The following is a 23,936-nucleotide window of genomic DNA, read 5'->3' as shown; positions in this document are numbered from 1 at the left end:
AAAAGAGTCAATCGTTCTTTGGCCCATTTCCTCAAAATTTCATCCAAATCTGTTCGCTAATTTTTGAACGGAGGTAAAAACATAACCTCTTCCAACAAAGTTTGCGGAAGTAATGAGGAGTCCAGGACCTGGAAATATGAATAGGGATGTTCTGATGGAAGAGCACAGAAATCAGTCATAATATTTGCGCTGGATGCAGGCTGAAAACAAGACGGAGTACAGCAGTGATGTGAGCAGATTTTGTGTTACGGATGAGGAATTTTGTGTGTATCAGTGTTGTAGGGTTTTATCTGGCGCGCCAATGCAAAGGGAATTAAATTAGTCAAGACGGGTGGTGATAAAAGCATGGATCAAAGGTTGAGCATCTTTTGTGTTCAGCAGATGGAGGAATTGAGCAGTAATGTGAAGCATAATAAATGTGTCAAAAGTAATGTCCAGAGGGTTTGTTAATGACCTGTGATGGATTCTTGCACTTAGTTTGAGATTTCCACAGATGGATTAAGAATGCAAAGGTCTAGGGTTTTTTTTTTCCCCTAGTGGTTTAGTTTTGGCCAGACACTGCCCAAACTGATAATCACATCATCAGTTCACATAATCACATCACCGCAAGCCAGGCTGGATGAGCTTGTGCGATCACATGCCATCCGTCGTCCATCCATCGTCCGTCCACAATTTACAAAAATCATTATTCCTTCTACAGGATTGATCGGATTTCGATCAAACTCACATACAATGTTCCCCAGGTGGGTGTGCATAAACATTATCAAGATGGTGGCGCCATCTGTCATATTTACGATTTCATGGGCGTCTTGGCCGGTATGAGCTACAGCCTCTCATCTCATCTCATTATCTCTAGCCGCTTTATCCTTCTACAGGGTCGCAGGCAAGCTGGAGCCTATCCCAGCTGACTATGGGCGAAAGGCGGGGTACACCCTGGACAAGTCACCAGGTCATCACAGGGCTGACACATAGACACAGACAACCATTCACACTCACATTCACACCTACGGTCAATTTAGAGTCACCAGTTAACCTAACCTGCATGTCTTTGGACTGTGGGTGAAACCAGAGCGCCCGGAGGAAACCCATGCGGACACGGGGAGAACATGCAAACTCCATACAGAAAGGCCCTCGCCGGCCATGGGGCTCGAACCCGGACCTTCTTGCTGTGAGGCGACAGCGCTAACCACTACACCACCGTGCCGCCTAGCTACAGCCTCATTGAGGCTATTTTTCTTTGGCTAATCAGACACAAGGTACACCATCACTCTTGCCAGAACAGATGTTGTGCCTTGCACAAAGGCACTTCAGCCAGTGCTGCTGGTCCTGGGACTCAACCCAGTGACCTTTGGTCCCAAAGCTGCTTCTCTAACCATTAGGCCATGGCAATTCCCCCCTAGCAGTGCAACAAGAGAGGGGGGAAAAGTATTGCATTGATTAGAACATGTGACCAAGTGAAGTCATAGACAAGATTTTAGTGTACCTTTAGGTGTTCGTTACATTATTAGAGGTTTAGTTTCCAGCACGTTTAACTTGTAATTATTCCATACAATGCAGATTTATTCTGTCTATAAATTAAAAAAAAATTGTTAAAATTGCTTACTAAGTCAATTAATTGCAAAAAAAAAAGTTCTTGCTTGAAGAAAACCAGTGATAGTGTTCTGATAGAATGCACTGTTTCAAACTCCATGTTTGTGCAGTGATTTGTGATGAGTTTTTATGTTTTATGTCATTGAATTTATGGGTCCATCTATCAAATCATCTCACAGGACACTATCTATTCAAAGCAGGTTATTTTCGTTCTCGTTTCATTTTATTTTTTAGTGCTAACTTTAACACACTAAAGAGCTTTTCCACTGGATGGTGTGGTACAGCCTGACTCAGCAAATTACCCATAATCCTCCACGTTGCTGTTATTTCCACTGCTGACCCATGAAGTAGTTAAGTACCCTCGCAGCAGTTAAGTACAGTACTTTCTTGCCCAGGTAACATGCAAACCAAGCCTGGAGCTAAAAAAATAGCGCAGACCAACAATCGATCAGTCACACAGACACCCTGATTAATGTCTCAGGCTGGAATTGCTTCTCTAACGACACAAAAATAAAAATGTAGGCTAGTGTAGTGTCTGCCAAAGTTTTTCACTATTCTCAAAAGTCCTTTTTCTGGCATATTTAAGAGCGCAGAAATTTAAATAACTTTAGCAGCAATTTAATGATTCAGATTCAGTTTTTATTTACTTAACCATTTTTCTTTTCTGTGATCCAAATAATTTCGACAGTCTTCCAGTTGAGGTAAATCCCACATGGCTTCCTATTCACTTTGTTTGAGTCACTTTGGCAGGTTTTCTCAGTATTTTTGGAAAAGATTAAAATATTACTACCCTTGGCTGTGTTTCAGAGAAAAGGCTCTTTATTATTATCTTTGTGTGCTGTCATTAATACATTATGTTAATGGAATTTAGCAGAGGCGGCACGGTGGTGTAGTGGTTAGTGCTGTCGCCTCACAGCAAGAAGGTCCTGGGTTCGAGCCCTGTGGCCGGCGAGGGCCTTTCTGTGCGGAGTTTGCATGTTCTCCCCGTGTCCGCGTGGGTTTCCTCTGGGTGCTCCGGTTTCCCCCACAGTCCAAAGACATGCAGGTTAGGTTAACTGGTGACTCTAAATTGAGCGTAGGTGTGAATGTGAGTGTGAATGGTTGTCTGTGTCTATGTGTCAGCCCTGTGATGACCTGGCGACTTGTCCAGGGTGTACCCCGCCTTTCGCCCGTAGTCAGCTGGGATAGGCTCCAGCTTGCCTGCGACCCTGTAGAACAGGATAAAGTGGCTACAGATAATGGATGGATGGATGGATGGATGGAATTTAGCAGACACTCTTATCCAGAGCAATAGACCCAGAACAGCCTGGGGAGCAGTTGGAGGTTAGGTGCCTTGCTCAAGGGCACTTCAGCCATTCCTGCTGGTTGAGAGAACCGAACCGGCATCCTTTTGGTCTCAAAGTCACTTCTCTAACCTTTAGGCCATGGCTTCACATGGCTCATATACAAGCTCACCATGTCTCATGCTTAATTTAACTTTATAAGTGAGAAAGACTTTTAATGCACCTAAAAAGTGTTTTTTACATCCATAATACTAATCATGGGGCGGCATGGTGGTGTAGTGGTTAGCGCTGTCGCCTCACAGCAAGAAGGTTCTGGGTTCGAGCCCCGTGGCCGGCGAGGGCCTTTCTGTGCGGAGTTTGCATGTTCTCCCCGTGTCCGCATGGGTTTCCTCCGGGTGCTCCGGTTTCCCCCACAGTCCAAAGACATGCAGGTTAGGTTAACTGGTGACTCTAAATTGACCGTAGGTGTGAATGTGAGTGTGAATGGTTGTCTGTGTCTATGTGTCAGCCCTGTGATGACCTGGAGACTTGTCCAGGGTGTACCCCGCCTTTCACCCGTAGTCAGCTGGGATAGGCTCCAGCTTGCCTGCGACCCTGTAGAACAGGATAAAGCGGCTAGAGATAATGAGATGAGATGAGATACTAATCATGCCTATCAATTCAGTACCCAGTAACCTCCAGAGAAGCTCCTCCTACTTTCCGATTTAACTGATGAGAAAGCGACACATCAAGTCAGATAGGATATGGACGGTCCTGGGCTGTGCTTTTCATTAATGATACTGTACAACTGTTGCTGTGTATTTTTAAGGCAATATCAGTGTAAACATAATATTTTTATGCAATTATTTTTTTCCGATCTGTTTAAATAGGTTAGAGTATCAAACTGTGAAAGTATTTTTGCAAGCCTCCATTAAACAAGGAAGATATAAAACTTTGATATTTTCTGATCAAACACTGTGGCTCTGTATGTGGCATCTGTTTTCTATTAAAAAAAAAAAAAAGATATGCTCACAAGATCTGTTGGTGTCTGAAATCAAAGATTATCTCATATCCTGTATCAACTAGTGCTCTAGTGCTTACTTTGTAAACCTATTGTTTTACTGTCAGGATGCAGTGTGGTCGCTGCTCATCCCTTAGCTTTAGATAGATTATAGATATCTGTGTATGAATCTCACCACATAACCATTTAGGTATGTCAAGTTTTATTGTAGTACATGTACAGATAGTCCTCTCAGTTCCTCACTATTCTTTCTTCTTTATTTTCCTGGAATGATAACACTCATGCGAATCCTGTCTTCAGGGGCCTTTCTGATCCCATACATCATGTTCCTGTTCATTGCGGGAATGCCACTGTTTTACATGGAGCTGGCTTTGGGTCAGTATAACAGAGAAGGGGCAGCCACTGTGTGGAAGATCTGCCCTGTTTTCAAAGGTGCGTTTTTAAAATTTATAAAGATTTTTAAGCTTGTTTTACAGACACCCAGCTTAATCATCTTGTAGGCTGTAGTATCTGTTTCAAAAATGAAATGCATTATTGTAGATTTACAACGTAATACACTACCGTTCAAAAGTTTGGGGTCACTTAGAAATTTCCTTATTTTTGAAAGAAAAGCACTGTTCTTTTCAATGAAGATCACTTTAAACTAATCAGAAATACACTCTATACATTGCTAATGTGGTAAATGACTATTCTAGCTAAATTCTACTAAATGTCTGGTTTTTGGTGCAATATCTCCATAGGTGTATAGAGGCCCATTTCCAGCAACTCTCACTCCAGTGTTCTAATGGTACAATGTGTTTGCTCATTGCCTCAGAAGGCTAATGGATGATTAGAAAACCCTTGTACAATCATGTTAGCACAGCTGAAAACAGTTGAGCTCTTTAGAGAAGCTATAAAACTGACCTTCCTTTGAGCAGATTGAGTTTCTGGAGCATCACATTTGTGGGGTCGATTAAATGCTCAAAACGGCCAGAAAAATGTCTTGACTATATTTTCTATTCATTTTACAACTTATGGTGGTAAATAAAAGTGTGACTTTTCATGGAAAACGCAAAATTGTCTGGGTGACCCCAATCTTTTGAACGGTAGTGTATGGTGAATAAATTGTGTACTGGATTCCTCAAACTAATGACCCCCCTTCATGCTCTTGACAACTCGAGTACAGCGAAAATCGATGACTTTAAGTACCTAGGCAATTGAACAAGTCTGCCCCATGATATCGAAAGTCAAAAATCCAAAGTATGGGGTGCCTTCAATGCTCTAAACAAAGTCTGGGTCGAATCTCTGACCGGGGAAACTAAGGCCAAGTTTACATTAGACCGTATCAGCGGATCATCAGATTAACGTTTTTAAAACGATTAGTGTGCACACAGCAACACCAATACACGATTCGCGTGCACACAGCAACGCCAATACACGGATACGCTCGGCTCCGCAGGCATCCTGCACTCCAAATCACTCCGCCCTGAACAGCGAGTGCCCTCTGGAGGGTGCACACTCCGGCCCTGCGCAGCTCACAGAGCGCGCGAGTGAAGTGCACGAGCCACGATTCGGGACTGAGCCGCTGTGTGTGTGATCCCAGCGCATATCACTTACCACTTGCAAGTGGAAGGATGGCAAGCCTAAAGACAATCATAACTACACAATGGGCAGTATTTGCATCAGTATTTGCAGTATTTTCATACTTTTATACTCTTTAATGAAAGGTGATACAAGGCGGAAGTCCGCGCCGTTTTTCAGCAGTCGTGTCACATGACCAACGCCAGCGAATCAGGAAGGTGGATGTCACAGTGACGTTGTCCAATGACGACGCCAGCTAGAGCTCAGCACAGCGTATCCGCGTATTCTCAATGTTTACACAGCACCGGACCAGACACGATCTAGATTGAATACGTGGACCCTGGCGGATTCCCGTTTCCCGGCGTTTCCAGGCGGTTTAATGTAAACGGACAGTGCATCCGCGAAGAAAACGAGACAGATACGGTCTAATGTAAACTTGGCCTAAGATCAGGGGTTTTAAAGCGTCAGTCGAGTCCATACTGTTATATGACTCAGAATCTTGGTCCTTGACCAAAGCTCAGGAAAAGTCCCTGGGTGGTACCTAGTTTCATACGCTGCGAAGAGTCCTAAACTATCAGCGTGGGTGACTTAAACCTTTCACTGACATAAAAACAGTCTGTGGTTTTACTTTCAGGGGAAACCTTTAGAGAATCCTAGAACAGAGGAGGTTTTTTTAAATTTAATTATTATTATTATTATTATTATTATTATTTGAATGCAGAAATGCTTGCAAATAAAAACCCTTTCGAAAACTAATGACATATTCATGTCATGTCAGGATTATGGTAATTATGAGTCTTCAGCTTTTAAACAGTACTAAAGTCTGTGTCAAACTTGTAATTTCAAGCTGGGAAATTTTTCTGAACACTCTGACATGACATTATGTGTTTTGTTATAAATAAAAATGACCAGAAACACCAGCAATAGCTGTTTAGACATCCCCTATCATTTTCGAGTGCTAGCTAATAAATAGAATAGATTAGAATTGTTTTGGCTTTCAGTATAAAAGGTTAAAGGGCTGATGACATGAACATGACTCTATGCAATTTCTTAAATAAACTATACAACATGGCAAACATGTTAGATTTCTGTTATAATTACGTGAAAAGAAGCTGTTGTTACGCAAATATCCAACTTTTAATTGCACAGCGCAAGAAAACTGGGTCCGTGGCTCGCGGCCATGTTGTGACGTCAGCGGAAGAACACGCTGCAGTTCACTGGCTGTTCTACTCTGGTTCTACTCAATGGAAATGGCGCATGAAAACGCCGGTGAACTCTCTAGTGCTAGCTCTTCCTCTTCTGGGAGTCTAGAATTGTGTTGATCTCTTCCGAATAGAATCTATGATAGCCTACCCTCTTTATCCTTTGCCTCTCGTTGCTAGGCGGCAGTTACATGAAAGCCGCAAGCTTTCACAAGCAAATACATGACTGATATCACGCCGACTTTATGATTACATTTATGATTATCATGTAGAATCTATAGCTCTACGTACCTTTATCTTATGTCATTTCACAACACATGTTCTGACAGGAGGACTGTCTTTGGATCCGGCATAGCTACTAGTAGACCGGGTAGGCACTGCTGATGGTAGTAACACACGTTTGTGCTGAACTGAACACCCAAGAGATTCTTTTAAGCTGGGAAGGGTGTCAAAACAATCCAAATCGAAGTGTTCAGAGCACAGGACGGATGTTGGTGAGGGCTCCCACTTGTCACGAGTGCGCCTGACTTGCTTCACCCACTTCGCATGCAGCTCGGGATCTCTGGGAAACTTGAATAAACTTACCCCATCCTTGTGGGTTTTGGAGCAAAAGCCGGCAACACAACGCGAAGGCATAATAACTATATATATATATATATATATATATATATATATATATATATATATATATATATATATATAATGTATAATAATGTCTAATAAAAATACTAATAATGATAAACTGAACACCTCTCGCATCAACAACAAACTGGTAAGTTAGGAGGAAGGTTTTTTCGCTGACGTCATATAGCTCCTCCTCCTCCTTCGTCTCCTGGGTGCTGCAGCCCCGTCAAATTTGCCCAAATAGCCGCATTTATCATCATAACTTGTAAAATAGGCGCCTTCGTGAATTAATATATGGATCATCGGGAATTACTTTTTATGTTATAAAACATCGCCAAAGATGTCAAAAACGTGTCATCAGCACTTTAAAGTACTGGGTGAGTTTCCGTTGAAATGACTCTGTGTCTCTGTTCAATTCTGACATGATCTACACACACTACAGGGACTTTAAACTATTTAAAAGTGCTAAAAGAATGCTTTTTTTAAAAGAACGTGCTAAATCATCTGTCCTGTCTGTCCTCAGGTGTTGGTTATACTGTGATCGTCATAGCTCTGTATGTGGGCTTCTACTACAACGTCATTATCGCGTGGTCTCTGTACTACCTGTTCTCCTCATTCACGAGTGAGCTGCCCTGGCAGCACTGTAACAACACGTGGAACAGCGACATGTGCAAAGACCCCAAGTCCATCAATGGCTCCTCTCTCCTGGGCAATGCAACCTATGCCAAGTACAAGCGAACGCCTGCTGCTGAGTTCTATGAGTGAGTTTAATGTCAACTCTTATATTTTGTTCGTGATTTGGAAATGTTTCATAGCATTGCATCATTGAGATACTGGGCCAAATGGGGTTTTTTGGAGGACACAACTGTCACATTTCACTTTACACAACTGTCACATTTCACTTTATTTTTCCACTCTGGATAGTTTAATTGAATTCACTCTTGGTCTCCATTAACATTATCAGTTAAATGTGGTATTTCATGCAGTTTTTCAGATTTGTTGTACATATCAATTTAAACACACAGTACAGTATGTCATGACTACAAATTTGCATTTTAATATGAGCCTGCTCTCATCTCGCAATACGAACATTTATGAATGGTTAAGTTCAGAGCAAGGAATAGAGTTAGAAGGTTTGGTGATTAATACACCTTGCTTTTTTTTTCATGAGACTGGGCTGTGTATTAATAGCGTTTTCATGACTGCTATAATAAGTCGGTTTTCCCTAATGCTGTCCATATCCATTACTAGGCATAGCAGGTGGAAATTCAAATTCAATCCAAAATTGCTTGAAACTGCTCTCACTGAATTCAGAGCTGAATGCTAAACAACACATAATTAACCCCTTCAATGCCTTTGGACAAGTCACGTACGTCATGAAATCTTTTACCGCTGTGCCTTATGACGGAAGAATGTTTTAGGCATTGACTGTAATTCATATGGGCCACTGTGAAGTAAAAGTAATGTGCCATGTAAAGTACGTAAAAGCAGGTGTTTATGATGAGTAGCGTACGTCATAAGGCATAGCGGTAAAAGATTTCATGACGTACGTGATTCGTCCAAGGGCATCGAAGGGGTTAAAATATGTTTATCTGTTCTTGAGATATTACCAATCAAAGATTGAAAAAAAAAAACAGCTTCATTTTTTAGAAAACTGCCACAATATTATCTCATCATCTCATTATCTCTAGCCGCTTTATCCTTCTACAGGGTCGCAGGCAAGCTGGAGCCTATCCCAGCTGACTACGGGCGAAAGGCGGGGTACACCCTGGACAAGTCGCCAGGTCATCACAGGGCTGACACATAGACACAGACAACCATTCACACTCACATTCACACCTACGGTCAATTTAGAGTCACCAGTTAACCTAACCTGCATGTCTTTGGACTGTGGGGGAAACCGGAGCACCCGGAGGAAACCCACGCGGACACGGGGAGAACATGCAAACTCCACACAGAAAGGCCCTCGCCGGCCCCGGGGCTCGAACCCAGGACCTTCTTGCTGTGAGGCGACAGTGCTAACCATTACACCACCGTGCCGCCCCGCCACAATATTATGTATTAGGATAACATGGTACAAAATGGGCCTCATTAATGAATGAGATAAAATGTTTTTTCTTAATAACTTTTTTATTTTTCAAGATATTTATATGGAAGTGGGCAGGCACATAGATGGTTGTATACTGAATACAAAGTTTGAAAAATTAGTAAAAACCAATTATGCAAATTTGCATTTAATTAGTATTAATTATGCTAATTTGGTAAAACCGTTAAATTGGTACACGCTCGTCTTCAAAGTTTCATCAAATGGCTTTATTTGTGCAATATCATGAAATACCGTGACCTCGGCCTTGAAAATACTGACCTCGGCCCAGAGGCCTCAGTCAGTATTTTCAAGACCTCGGTCACGGTATTTCACGATACGGACCGACCTTAAGCTGGTAAATAATATATTTATTTTTTTCTTTACCAAATTCTAACAGAAAATGAGAGCACCTGAAAGGGAAACCATATTTAGAACAAACCTGCTACAAGCTCATTTTCGGCTTTCTCCTGAAATGTTTTCTTTTATTTTGTCTTCATCAGGGTAGTAAAACTCGCTTTCGCTGTGAACACTGTCGTTATCGCTATCGATGCTGTAAAATCAATGCTATTATACTGAGAAACGCGAAAATAAATGTTGACAAAAAATTGCTACTATCTTTGTTGTTGTTGTGAACGAGCGAGTCGCCAAAGGCCCATAACCGGGGTCCGGATCGTAGGATTCCGGACCGCTCGCGAGCCAATCAGAGAGCACGATTTGATGGAAACTGGACCACGAAAAAAATAAAAAGCTGATCTTAACTCTCATTTATACATCACAAAGAAGGAGAAATCAATGTTAATGATAAAATATTCACAAATAAGCATTGAATGTCATTCGCATCTGTCATTCACGTTCTCTATCAAAATAAAAAAATAATAAAAGATTATTTCTAATACTGTCTTTGTGCTTCGGCCTTTGTATTTCTAAGCAGGTCTGACTAGTGTTTATATACTTCGATTAATGTTCACAGCTTTCAAGGCTAACCTCGAAAAAACCATGTGAGCCCCATCTAATAAACAATTCCAGTTAATTAAACTGAAACTGACACTTGCGTTTCTGACTTCTGGTTTTTTAAATCTCATTATGACCACTAAGATCTCAATATTTCTCATCAAAACAAAGACAGTTATATTCTAAAAGTTATTTATTTACATGAATCAGTTTGTTTTGATAAAATATGTCAGTAAAGCTATGAAAACTCAGCTCACAGTCTCCTGTGAAGCATAACATCAAAACTAGCTGCCGGAAAATTTTGCTGAATACGTCATCAGAAACAGTGAGAGCGAGAGAACATCCCCATAAAAGTTATCTGATTGACATTTACGAGTAATCCAGTTGGAAACGGATCAGAAGAGACAGAGAGCGAGCCTGACCGCTTTCCCGTGACTCAAAAAGCACCGGCAGTTTCCCGACATCACGCAAGCAGAGAGTTTTTATTCTGTTGTACCGACTTCAACCTGCTGTTACTCCCAAAGTGCTGAACAACTCTTAACCAGATGAATTTCTTTGGAAAGCAGAACTTATAAGCTTTTTAATGATAGCATTCACGATAGAAAATATTCAAGAGTTAAGCAATGACAGATTTAGAAACTCAGATGAGCGTCTGCATGCACAATTTTCACAGCACGGCCAGCGAGCATCTGATATGGCTATCATTACAGGAACTACTTCTATCGTATCTTGCTGCCCCAGTCATCAGTGCATTCTACTGTATCATGGCCAGTTCTATTTTAATTCAGCATTTGATTTTCCATTTATTTGTCTTTTTTTTCCAATTCCATAAAGCATCTGTCAGGCAGCTTAAGATGTGTTTCTTTAGATTAAGTAGGAATAGCTGGAAAACATGTTTAAATCGGCTCCTCCTGCTGATAGGATGTGTTGAATGGTTTCAGGCGTTAATCGTTAATAGTAGCAGAGCGTGGAAGGTGCCATAATTGATTCAGTCTAGCCGAAAGCAGTGGAGCGTACAAACTGATGGCTGTTTGAAAGTACAGCAGTTTGCATTCCAACAATCTTCTGCATTGTATGTGGAGTGAAAGTTAGAATGGAAAATTTCTGTTCAGCAGGAAGACGAATGTGCGAAGCATTCAGAATGTTTTTGGAGGGCTCTTTCAAATAAACCTCGTAATTATAAATCCAGTGGTGTATCATTATGGGACCAAATTGCTGGATCTGAAATTGAATAAATGTGGTTGAAGGAAGATGGAAGATTCACTGAAAATATTTTCTGGCTTAATATTTAATTATTGTGATTAGTTTGATTTAGCAAGGGAGTATATTACAGTATATTGCATTGACATCGATCACCTGCTCATATCGTTTACAGCATGGTACGGATAAATAGTGTTTTATTGATTTATTTTCGATTCTTGGTTTTACACATCACTTTATAATATCTTTGTTTTTTTGCCAATGGGTCTAATTATAATTTGCACATCTGGAACTTTATATTTAATATTATTTATATTAGGAGACACAGATTTATGTACCTACTATATGGGCATGCAATAAGGCAAACCTGAGAAGAAAGTTCCTGAAAGTCTGCTGCTGAAGCCTAGGGGTTTAAACGAGGTTTCCATTTCCAAACAGTGATTCATGACTCCTACTAAAACTGCTCTGCTTGATTATAAAGTGAGGATCATCGTCAGTAAAAAAGAAAAAAAAATTACAGATGTTCACTCATAATCCAGACAATTTGAATTCTTCATACTCAGGACGCTGGGGCATTTTTAGAATCTGTGGTTTTCTGTGGAAAATGAGTATGTTAGCAAGTGTTTCATTTCAGTTCAACCAGGCTAGATGAATATTAGTGCTCTTCATTTATAAGGATGTCTGACTGTGCTTTCATGAGTGTGTTTTGAAGGAAAGGTGTGTAATGTATGCACAGCAACATAAATTAAGATGGATCTAGTCTTTGTTTAAAAGGATTCTGTCTCATTAATCACAATTCTTGGTTTTATGCACAAAAATAGTCATATATTTTCTTCACATGGAGTCAAAAATAAATTTGAGAACTTTCAGTCAGCTAACAATGAAAATTATTCCTGGGTTTAATATTTAAATAATATTGGCTTGCGTTGAGTGATATATCAGATATATTCCATTCAGCTAGCATGACATTGAACGAGTCGAAGACAAGGTGAATGGAATATATCTGATATACCATGAAAAAAAACCAGCCAATATTATTATTATTATTATTATTATTATTATTATTATACATGCACACTCTCTTTTCCAGTTTTTCGATGTCCGTTGGTATGTTTTTCTCTTGTAAATGTGTGTGAAGAATATATAATGAAGTTTTGGTAGCCTTTTGGGGGTTCACCGTGCCTTTTTCTTTCCTGGGAAACAAAGAAATGCTTCTCTGCATGCGCAGCAGAAAACTTACTCACTGAATATTCGCATCATCTCCAAGGTGTGATGTCATGTTACCTTGACAACCATGCAATATCGTAAACCATATTCAATGCTCATTCTCCATTGGGTAGAGTGACATAATACGCGATATGCTAACAATGTTGCATGCTATCAAACCAAATGAATCAAACCTGCTGGAAGGGAATAGAGCACATGTTTTTATTCCATCAATAAAGTGTCCTGTATGTATATTAATAATTACAGGGCTCGACATTAACAGTAGCCCGATTGCCCGGGGCAATCATTCAATAGATTCGGACAACCAGACTCTCACAAATGCTTGCCCGATTGGGCAACTACCCAAATATGTCAACTTACGTGAAAAACGATGTTTATTCATTCATGTTATGATGAAATTCCATCACGATTTGCGATTGTTTGACTCGGAAAGACCGCGTCCATGTTATCATTACGGGATGTTCAACAACTAGCGGAATTCACATTTGCACATCGCGGGCTCGCAATGCAGTTTCCCATTGCTAATAATTATCGCGTAGTGCATATTCAGTGCTCTATTCAGACCCTCCAGGATTTCATGATGTTGTGATTTGCAACTTCAACGCAAATTCAACCAATCCCTGCAAATTCAGGGCGGTGTTGCAATTATATCCAATCACCGCAACTTTCCCGCAAATTTGACCAATCGTTGGCGTAGTCTTGAGGTGACGTGGACAAACTACCTTCCGCCTTACTTCCGTGTATACGTTCAAGAGGAGCAGCATGTGCGCAGTGTTGCCAGATTGGGCGGTTTTAAGTGCATTTTGAACATATTTTGGGCTGGAAAACGTCAGTAGTATCTGGCAACACTGCATGTGCGAGTCAGTGTTTATATAGGCTTAAATTCTGTTACTGAAAGTGTGTTATGTTTACAGTGAAGGACTGTGTGCACTTTACATTATTTTTTTACTTAATACAAGAAATTAATGGCTGCCAACATTTTTGCCAAAATGGTATTTTATTTTCCATTGTTTAGGCAGCTTCAGCATCATACTGTGAGATTCTGTTCAAATTGTTTTTTTTTCCTTCTATGAAGCCTGAGCCATTTATTTTATTAGTTTATAATTATTGTTTAATTTAGTCTTCAGGAGAGACTGCCTGCACACAGTACTAGTATTAATATTTAGTACTAGTACTAATATTAATATTTTTTTTTCTTACATGAAAGCTGAGGCATTTATATTATATTTTAAGGTAACTTCATGTTGTGCTGTGAGGTTCTCTGCACTTTAACTTTTGAACCAACAGGTGCATTTGGATAAGTAAAGCCTATTTTTCTGCATTTTTGTAGTCCTGGTAATCTTTTATATTGGTAAAGTTGTTTATAGGACCATTTCTCAGTGTCTTTGTTTTTTTAATCAATAGTTTTTCAGTAATAACTTAATATTTAACATATCACTCAATTTTAATCACAAAAAGAGAAAATCGCAACAATTTCTCGCAACTTTCACTTCCTCCCGCAATGTAATCGCAACAAAAACCTAAAAACCACTGCAACTTTCATCACAATTTTTTGGAAAAAACCCCCGCAACATCAGACATTTTAGCCCGCAACAATCACAATAAAGGCCCGCGAAATCCTGGGGGGACTGGTATTGGTATGTCCTTCACTACATGACTAATTACCGCATTACTCGCACGGGGCACTAGTGTCAATGCTTGTTGATACAGACAGCATCTGAGAAGGTTGAATAATAAATAAAAAATAATAATAATATGTAATATTTGGGCAACCATGTTCTGAGTTCGGGCAACCAGATTTCTACAAATGGTTGCCCGAATGGGCAACCATGTCTCAAAGTTAACGTAGAGCCCTGTAATAAAGAAGGTGGCACAGGAGAATGGTACCAAAAAAGTTAATCAAGGTCTCCTCAGCAAAAACTATCAGCAGTCATGTTGTAATATGTTTATGTGGCGAGCCTGCCATGCACATCCATGTGTAGTGAATTAAGACAAACATATTCATATAAACTCTGCACTGCTGACCGAGCTGCTGTTAATCAACACCTGAAAATTAATCAACACCTCCTGATCAGTCAGAAAATCATCTCATCTCATCTCATTATCTCTAGCCGCTTTATCCTGTTCTACAGGGTCGCAGGCAAGCTGGAGCCTATCCCAGCTGACTACGGGCAAAAGGCGGGGTTCACCCTGGACAAGTCACCAGGTCATCACAGGGCTGACACATAGACACAGACAACCATTCACACTCACACCTACGTACGGTCAATTTAGAGTCACCAGTTAACCTAACCTGCATGTCTTTGGACTGTGGGGGAAACCGGAGCACCTGGAGGAAACCCACGTGGACAACATGCAAACTCTGCACAGAAAGGCCCTCGCCGGCCACGGGGCTCGAACCCGGACCTTCTTGCTGTGAGGCGACAGCGCTAACCACTACACCACCGTGCTGCCCTCAGAAAATAATATCACTTTGATTTGTCCTTCTGTTTGTGTATCATGAATTTACATTTCTTTGGTTCATCTGAATGTTAAAAGTGGGTTACAAAGCATATCAGAAGTACAACATTTCTTTTATACTCCCAAGTTCCTGAAGCCTTCAACCAATTTTCATGTTCTGGCTATGCAAAAAGAGTGTAGCATAAAATAAGTAGGAAATATATGGGGGTGGGGGGTGCATACTTTAAAGAATAGCCAATCCTGAAGATTGGATTCTGTAGATGAATTGGAAAAAAGATACGTTTTTAAAATGATGGGCAGTACAGTGGAGCAGTGGTTAGCTCTGTCTCCTGACAGAAAGAAGATTCTGGGTTCAAACTTCATGGCTGACTGGGGCGTTTCTCCTCATGCATGGGTTTCCTCCAGGTGCTCCGGTTTCCTCCCACAGTCCAAAAGACATGCGGATTAGGTCCACTGGCTACTCTAAATTGTCCATAGGTGTGAATGTGAGTGTGAATGGTTGGTTGTCTCTGTGATAGCCCTGTGATAGATTGGCTACCTGCCCAGGGTGAACCCCGCCTCTCGTCCGTAGTCAGCTGGGATCGGCTCCAACTTCCCCCGCAGCCCTGACGGATAAGCGGTTAGATAATGTATGGATGGATTTAAACTAATGTGCAAATCAGTACTGGAACCACAGCATCTCTTTCAAAGAGGATTATTACATTTATTGATTGATTCATTTATTTTTAGCAACTACTTCAGTAACAGCAACTGTTGGTCAGGGTCATGGGGAATCCAAGCCTTTCCTGGAACATTGGAATACACCATGGTTGGGATTCCAGTCCATCACAGGATATACCGTACTCTTGTGTTTTTGTAAGGTGGGAGGCAACTGGACAACCCAGAGGAATTCCATGCAGGCACAGGGTGAAATAATTAAAGAAAGTTCAGAGGAGCTGACTACTTGGAAAAGTGCTGTAGTTTCTACTTGCAGAAGCATTCCTGAGTGTGAGAATTATGTGGAAAAACTCAAAGGACAGGGTAGAAGTCTTCCCCCTGATAAATATAGTTTTATCTAAACAGGGAAAGGTGGTGTTTGATGTCTTTGTTAAAGTGAAATTCAAAAGACTCACTATAAAGTCGTTTAATACTGCACGTGAAAGGTCGTGAAAGCCACAAGAGATAAACTCTGGGCTTTTAAGCTGATTATACAACCCTGAACTTGCAGGCAATAAAAACATCCTCTTTGAAGCAAATGTCACAAGTTTAGTTGAGATAGCATATCGTACCTCCTCAATTTTTAATTTCTCCTTGTGTCTGTTCTTTTCTAAATTGATAATCCATAATGTTGCCATTTTTTCACAATGGTAACATAAAACAAAGATCCAATGGCTCAGTGGCAAACCATTACTATTAGAGCTGGGACTTAAAGGAACAGTCCACCGTACTTCCTTAATGAAATATGTTCTTATCTGAATTGAGACGAGCTGCTCCGTACCTATCCGAGCTTTGCGCGACCTCCCAGTCAGTCAGACGCAGTCAGACGCGCTATCACTCCTGTTAGCAATGTAGCTAGGCTCAGTATGGCCAATGGTATTTTTTGGGGCTGTAGTTAGATGCGACCAAACTCTTCCGCGTTTTTCCTGTTTACATAGGTTTATATGACCAGTGATATGAAACAAGTTCAGTTACACAAATTGAAATGTAGCGATTTTCTATGCTATGGAAAGTCCGCACTATAATGACAGGTGTACTAACACCTTCTGCGCGCTTCGGCAGCGCATTGATATCTGAGCTCCGTATTGTTTCATATCACTGGTCATATAAACCTATGTAAACAGGAAAAACGCGGAAGAGTTTGGTCGCATCTAACTACAGCCCCAAAAAATACCATTGGCCATAGTGAGCCTAGCTACATTGCTAACAGGAGTGACAGCGCGTCTGACTGCGTCTGACTGACTGGGAGGTCACGCAAAGCTCGGATAGGTACGGAGCAGCTCGTCTCAATTCAGATAAGAGCATATTTCATTATGGAAGTACGGTGAACTGTTCCTTTAAGCTCAGCCAAAACTTAGCCAGACACACCAAAAAAAAAAAAGCAAAAGGACAAAGGATTTTGCAAGGGAATAGCGGCAGGCTGCCAGATAGCTCCGTTGTGTGTAGCTGTCGATGGTGATTTTAAAAGTAACTAATTAAATTACACATAGAAATGAATACTTAAGTCTGAGCGAAAAATACTGTGGCTAGCGTGCGTGGAAGAAGAGTCTGGAGACAGAAATCTTAGTTTCTCAGTCGTTAGCCTGTGCTACTTGCTCTCGATAGATAGCACTGGCTTGACTACTTTATTAGCACTCGCTAACACTACTGACGAATGCTACACCGGCTGGAAGGTGACTTCACTGTTGCGCTGACGGCGTTGACTCGTGGTTAAGCTTGCGTTGGCCTTCAAGAAGGCCTAGGGTGATAAATCTTTGGTTCCTCCCACTATAAATCAAAATCTGATTGGTTAATTCATCTGTCACTTCCTACATAAACATACACTGCCATGGTCTTCTGTCCCGGCAATGAAGTCCTAACCAATGAGTGAGCAGCTCTAAACTCTTCTCAGCCTAGAGACAACAAACAAAAAATCTCATTGGATAACTCGATTTTAATGTTTTCAAGACAGTAACCCTTTCATTTCTGAAGAAAATGAGGCCAAATTAGAATTAGAAGAGAACAGTTATAATAAAATTATGAAAGAATGAAAGAAATTAAATCGAACATTTGAAATGCTAATAGGCTGAGAAGGCCCTGATGGTTCCCCTCTGCACTGACTATGCTCCACAGATCTCTGGCTATGTCTGAACCCCACTTTGAGAACCATGATCTTGCACACTGAATACCAAATGAATAGACCCACATAGGAGGATTTACACAGAAAGAAAGCAATATTCAATATCTGACAGACACAGTCTGAATTTATTCTTCAGATCTGTTGCTGGATTGTTTGGAAAGTCTTAACTGATTCGGTTAGCACTTTCCAAGACATTTCACCATATAGTAAACTTAAAGGAACAGAAAACAATAGTTAGCCTTCGCAACCCCCAAATTAAGGAAGTCGTTCACTGATTTATGTCACATGTCACCACTACATCTTTCTAAAGTAAGCAATCAGTTATGATTTCTAGAGAAAAGAAAGCATGACAATGTCAAGAAGAGGAAGTTTCATCAACCAGCATACCACCCACATTTCATTTCAGTGCATTGTTTGAGAGTGAGATTGCCAGTCAATCTCTGTCTCTGGTGGGTGGGAAGTAATAGGAGTTGCCAAAAAATTCTTCTAGACACGGATTAAACCTAGTCTTGAAATAATTATTTTGTCAGGAAAGATTTGCCATTGAAAATCTCATGTTAGTTGATAATGTTACATGGAGTTTCTTTAAATAATGACTTTAAAGGATAGATAATAGCAGGCTCAGTATCCTGTCTGGATATTGGAGAAATTCTGTATATTACTTAATTAATTAATTAATTCTAATTAATGTGAGTTGTTGGTTTTGTTTGCTTGTTTGTTTCCTTGTTGTTTGTCTGGTTGTCTCTTTTGAAACAGTCATTTTGTTTTGACTGTGCGGATATCACGCAGCGTCAAATATCCAGTGACTGTTCAAAATACGATTTGGTCTCAGGCATAAGCGTTCTTCTTCCATGGTGAATGAAACAACAGAGCAATAGCAGTAAAAGAAGTTGTTTTTCTCCTTCTAAACTGTCTATGAGCATTGCTGGCCAATGTTCATTGATGTCATTAAGAATTACTGTACTCACATGAGCACTTCTGCTTTTTTGGATAAAGTTTTTGCCAAATCCGTATCTTATTGTTTCCATTGTAGCAACTCACAAACAGGGCTTGTATACAGTAGACGCCTTGTTTTCTAATAAATTACCATTTACAATACAACCATTAACAGGAATGAACTTGTCTTTGGATGTTCCATAACTTTAACCTCACTATAAAGAGTTAAAAAGAGCAATGTGTTGGCAAATCTCTCTGGTATAAGACTGGCTGTCATGTGTTATCCCTTAAATAATAATAAAATTACTTGCCTGAGAAACATATATAGCTGCCTGGAAATTTCTGATTTATTTAGCATTTAAATATCCGATGCATACTATCTTTTAAATGGTGACACCATTTATTTTGTTTGTGTTACCTGTTTCATCCTAACCGATTACCGAATGTAATGATCTCTTAAAGGCTAATGTATGATATTGATTCAATTAGTGCAGTCCCCTAAGCATTGTTTGTTATTTTCACCAATAAGTAGGTTCATTAAATAGTAAGTAATACAGTGCCAAATCAGAAAAAGTTGGGACAGTATGTTGAAATTGAAATTAAAACTGAAAACAGTGATTTGTAAATAATCTTTAATATGTATTGCACTCAGAACAATACAATAGCGCATTATTTGATGCTATACCTTGTGAATTTTATTGTTTTACAAAGAAACACTAATTTCAATTTTGATTCTTGCAACACATTTTTTAAAAAAAGGTGGGAGGGTAAAGCATTTACCACTTTATAATTTTGCCATTCCTTCTCACAACACTTACAAGATGTTTAGGGACTGAAGACATCAAGTGATGAAGTGTTTCAGGTGTTATTTTGTCCCATTCTTCCTACAAACAGGTCTTAAGGTGTGCAACAGTATGGGTTCATCATTGTCACATTTTTCGTTTCAAACTTCACCTGTTCGCTATTGGGGACAGAAGGGACAGGCACCCTCTTCTTCCACAGCCATGTCTTTGTAAAGTGTGCAGAATGTGGTTTTGCATTGTCTTGTTGAAATCTCCCTGGAAAAGGTGTCGTCTTGAAGGCAGCAAATGTTGCTCCAAAATCTCAGTTACTTTTCTGCATTAATGTGCCATCACAGAAGTGTAAGTTACCTTTGCCAAGGGCACTGACACAACCCCATACCATGACAGACCCTGGCTTTTGGACTTGTTGCTGGTAACAGTCTGGATGGCCCTTTTCATCTTTTGTCTGGAGAACATGGTGTCTATTTCTTCCATTAAAGACCTGGAATACTGATTCATCTCACCACAATACACATTTCCACTGTGTAATGATCCATCCAACATGCCTTGACATCCCAGAGGGCTTGACAAAGGTTTACCAAAGTAATCCCAAGCCCATGTGGTTATATCAGCTATAGATGAATGATGGTTCTTGATGCAGTGCCGCCTGAGGGATCAAAGATCACAGGTATTCAGCTTAGCCTTGAACTCTTGCCCTTTTCACTCAGAAATTCCTCCACGTTCCTAGAATCGCTTAATGATAGTATGCACCGTAGAGGCTGAAATATTCATAGTCCTTTCCTATAATTCTTTGAGGAACATTGTTTTTAATTATTTCAATAATTTTCTCATGCAGGCGGCACGGTGGTGTAGTGGTTAGCGCTGTCGCCTCACAGCAAGAAGGTCTGGGTTTGAGCCCCGTGGCCGGCGAGGGCCTTTCTGTGCGGAGTTTGCATGTTCTCCCTGTGTCCGCGTGGGTTTCCTCCGGGTGCTCCGGTTTCCCCCACAGTCCAAAGACATGCAGGTTAGGTTAACTGGTGACTCTAAATTGACCGTAGGTATGAATGTGAGTGTGAATGGTGTCTGTGTCTATGTGTCAGTCCTGTGATGACCTGGCGACTTGTCCAGGGTGTACCCCGCCTTTCGCCCGTAGTCAGCTGGGATAGGCTCCAGCTTGCCTGCGACCCTGTAGAACAGGATAAAGCGGCTAGAGATAATGAGATGAAATGAGATGAGATGAGATTTTCTCATGCAGTTGTTGACAAACTGGAGATCCTCGGCCCATCTTTGCTCCTAAATGACCAGGCCTTTCCTGGATACTGATTTTTTTTTTTCCCCAAATCATGTTTACAGTCATCTGTTGACATCACCTGTTTCAAATCACATCATTATTTCATTGTTTTATTTCATTACTAGCACTAAATTGCCCCCTTTCCAACTTTTTTGGAATGTGTTGCAGGCCTGAAAAGCAAGAATGAATGTATACAGAATTAACAAATGAAATGACGTTGACCAGAAAAAAAACATGAAATATCTTGGGTTCATTCTGTCTGCAGTGAAATACAAGTCAAAGTAAATTTAGAAATCAGTGATTGATTGATTGATTGATTGATTGATTGATTGATTGATTGATTGATTGATTGATTGATTTAAAATCGCATTTTGCATACCATTCCAACTTTTCTGATTTGGCATTGTAAATGTAGACTTTAGTTACAGGGAAGTAACACAATGACTCATAATAAAATACAATACACAACATCATACAATCATTTTATGTATTATTATTTTATGTTCCAGATTCTGCTTATACCATGGCAACTTACCAGAAATTATGTATTCATCTCTGTTAAATAACGTCATACATTTCTATCTATTTAGAGTTGCATTTAATGTTGTGGAGCATCCATGTGTTCATATCATTTATATTACACATTATAACATTATGTATACACAGTATAAACTGACTTTTTCCACAGATTTTACCTCACACCATTATATTTGACTATTCTCTTTATATATTCTGCACATTATGTATCATCTTGCCAAGACTATACTGTTTTCTTTGATTTAAAAAAAGAGGAAATAATTTGTAATATTTCATGAAATGATGCAGAGCATCTGGAAAACAAAGCCCTGTGACTTACTGTAAAACAATAAAAACAAATTAGGATTCTTACATTCTCAACAAATACACTACCGTTCAAAAGTTTGGGGTCACTTTGAAATTTCCTTATTTTTGAAAGAAAAGCACTGTTCTTTTCAATGAAGATCACTTTAAACTAATCAGAAATCCACTCTATACATTGCTAATGTGGTAAATGACTATTCTAGCTGCAAATGTCTGGTTTTTGGTGCAATATCTCCATAGGTGTATAGAGGCCCATTTCCAGCAACTCTCACTCCAGTGTTCTAATGGTACAATGTGTTTGCTCATTGCCTCAGAAGGCTAATGGATGATTAGAAAACCCTTGTACAATCATGTTAGCACAGCTGAAAACAGTTGAGCTCTTTAGAGAAGCTATAAAACTGACCTTCCTTTGAGCAGATTGAGTTTCTGGAGCATCACATTTGTGGGGTCGATTAAATGCTCAAAATGGCCAGAAAAATGTCTTGACTATATTTTCTATTCATTTTACAACTTATGGTGGTAAATAAAAGTGTGACTTTTCATGGAAAACACAAAATTGTCTGGGTGACCCCAAACTTTTGAACGGTAGTGTATATCTCAATATGTGTTTTACCTTGTAACTGTGCTGTTGTAGAAAATTATTCAGTACCTTTGACCAGCAAGAATCATTTCAGAAATATTAGCTGATGCCTATACTTTTACAGTGATGCTTATACTTTTACAGTCCAACACAGACCGTTGGCCTGTGCTATAAAAGAAAGCCGTCAATTCAGATTGGAAGCAGGAGGATAGAGTTTTAAACCTTGACTTTGGAAAGTTTAGCAGAGACAGATGAGATCTGTTTCGGATTATAAAAGAAATATTTTCCCATGTTACACAGGGACAACTATTTGGGCATCACTTTTAAATGGCAACAAGAATACAAAGAAATAATATGAGTGGTGAATCATATGAAGAGGGAAGTATCTTTCAGTTAAGAGCATACAAAGAAAGAACATGAGTGGTGAGTAGTGAATCATGAAGAGGGAAGTATCTTTCAATTAAGAGCAAAATTAAAGTTAGGCTTTCTCACCATTCTGCCCCCCCAGAGTAGTGTAAAATAAAAAGGAATGATATTAAAAAGAAACAATAACTTCTTCATGAGAGTTTTCATTTTGGGAAGGAAAAGCACAAAACAGCAGGTTCCCATATGGGTTTGTTAAACATTTAAGAACAATGGACTTAAATTCTTGTCCTTTTGAACCTCTGGGAAATTGGATCATGACTGCCTTTTCTCAGAATGCGTGGAACTAACATTCTGTTCTGATACCTAGAAAGAGAACCACAGCATGAATCATATTTATCTCTTCTAAGGTACAGCCCCATATTTGGGTGGTACTTTTCATCTTTTCATATTTATGCAGCCATAAAATTCTGAACCCTCTGGAAAACCAAAGAGCAGGAATAAGACCACATGAAAGAGAAAAGTCCCACAGGGGTATGTATGTGTTTAACTAAGAGAACTGGAGCTATGGGTGTCACGATGGTGCAGTGGTCATAGCACTGTCGCCTCACAGCAAGTAGGTTTTGGGTTCAAACCTGCTGGTCGACCGGGATGCAGTTTACATGTTCTCCTCATGCCTACGTGGGTTTCCTCCAGGTGCTCTGGTTTCCTCCCACAGTCCAAAGACATGTGGATTAGGTCAACTGGCTACTCTAAATTGCCCGTGAGTGTGAATGGTTGTTCGTCTCCATGTTAGCTCTGCGATAGATTGGTGAACTGCCCAGGGTGCACCCTACGTATCACCCAGTGTCAGCTAGGCTTGGCTCCAGCTCACCTGTGACCTGCAATGGATAAGCAGCATAGAAAATGAATGAGTTAGCTGAAGAGACACTGATCAGCCATAATCCAAAAAAAAAAAAAAACACTGACAGATGCAGTGAATAACACTGATTATCTTGTTACAGTGGCACCCGGATATGATATATTAGGCAACAAGTGAACAGTCAGTTCTTGAAGTTGATGTGTTGGAAGCAGGACAATGGGCAAATGTTAGGATCTGAGCAACACTGGAGAAATTGTGATGGCTAGACGACTGGGTCAGAGCAT

The 23,936-nt window shown here is 40.1% G+C and overlaps 1 protein-coding gene across 1 annotated transcript in view; it reads left to right on the top strand.

Moving 5' to 3' along the window:
* The window catches only part of slc6a2 (solute carrier family 6 member 2), a 62,292-nt gene that overhangs the window by 1,658 nt on the left and 36,698 nt on the right, over positions 1–23,936 (top strand). Inside the window, exons 3-4 of the mRNA XM_060911917.1 lie at positions 4,174–4,305; positions 7,783–8,020. Coding sequence (XP_060767900.1) covers positions 4,174–4,305; positions 7,783–8,020 — 370 coding nt within the window. The remainder of the gene's footprint in view (positions 1–4,173; positions 4,306–7,782; positions 8,021–23,936) is intronic.

The sequence above is a fragment of the Neoarius graeffei genome, chromosome 27 (assembly GCF_027579695.1).
Source record: "Neoarius graeffei isolate fNeoGra1 chromosome 27, fNeoGra1.pri, whole genome shotgun sequence".
Taxonomy (NCBI): Eukaryota; Metazoa; Chordata; class Actinopteri; order Siluriformes; family Ariidae; genus Neoarius; species Neoarius graeffei.
Note: the sequence above shows the minus strand (reverse complement) of the source record. Positions and strands in the feature narration are given on the sequence as shown.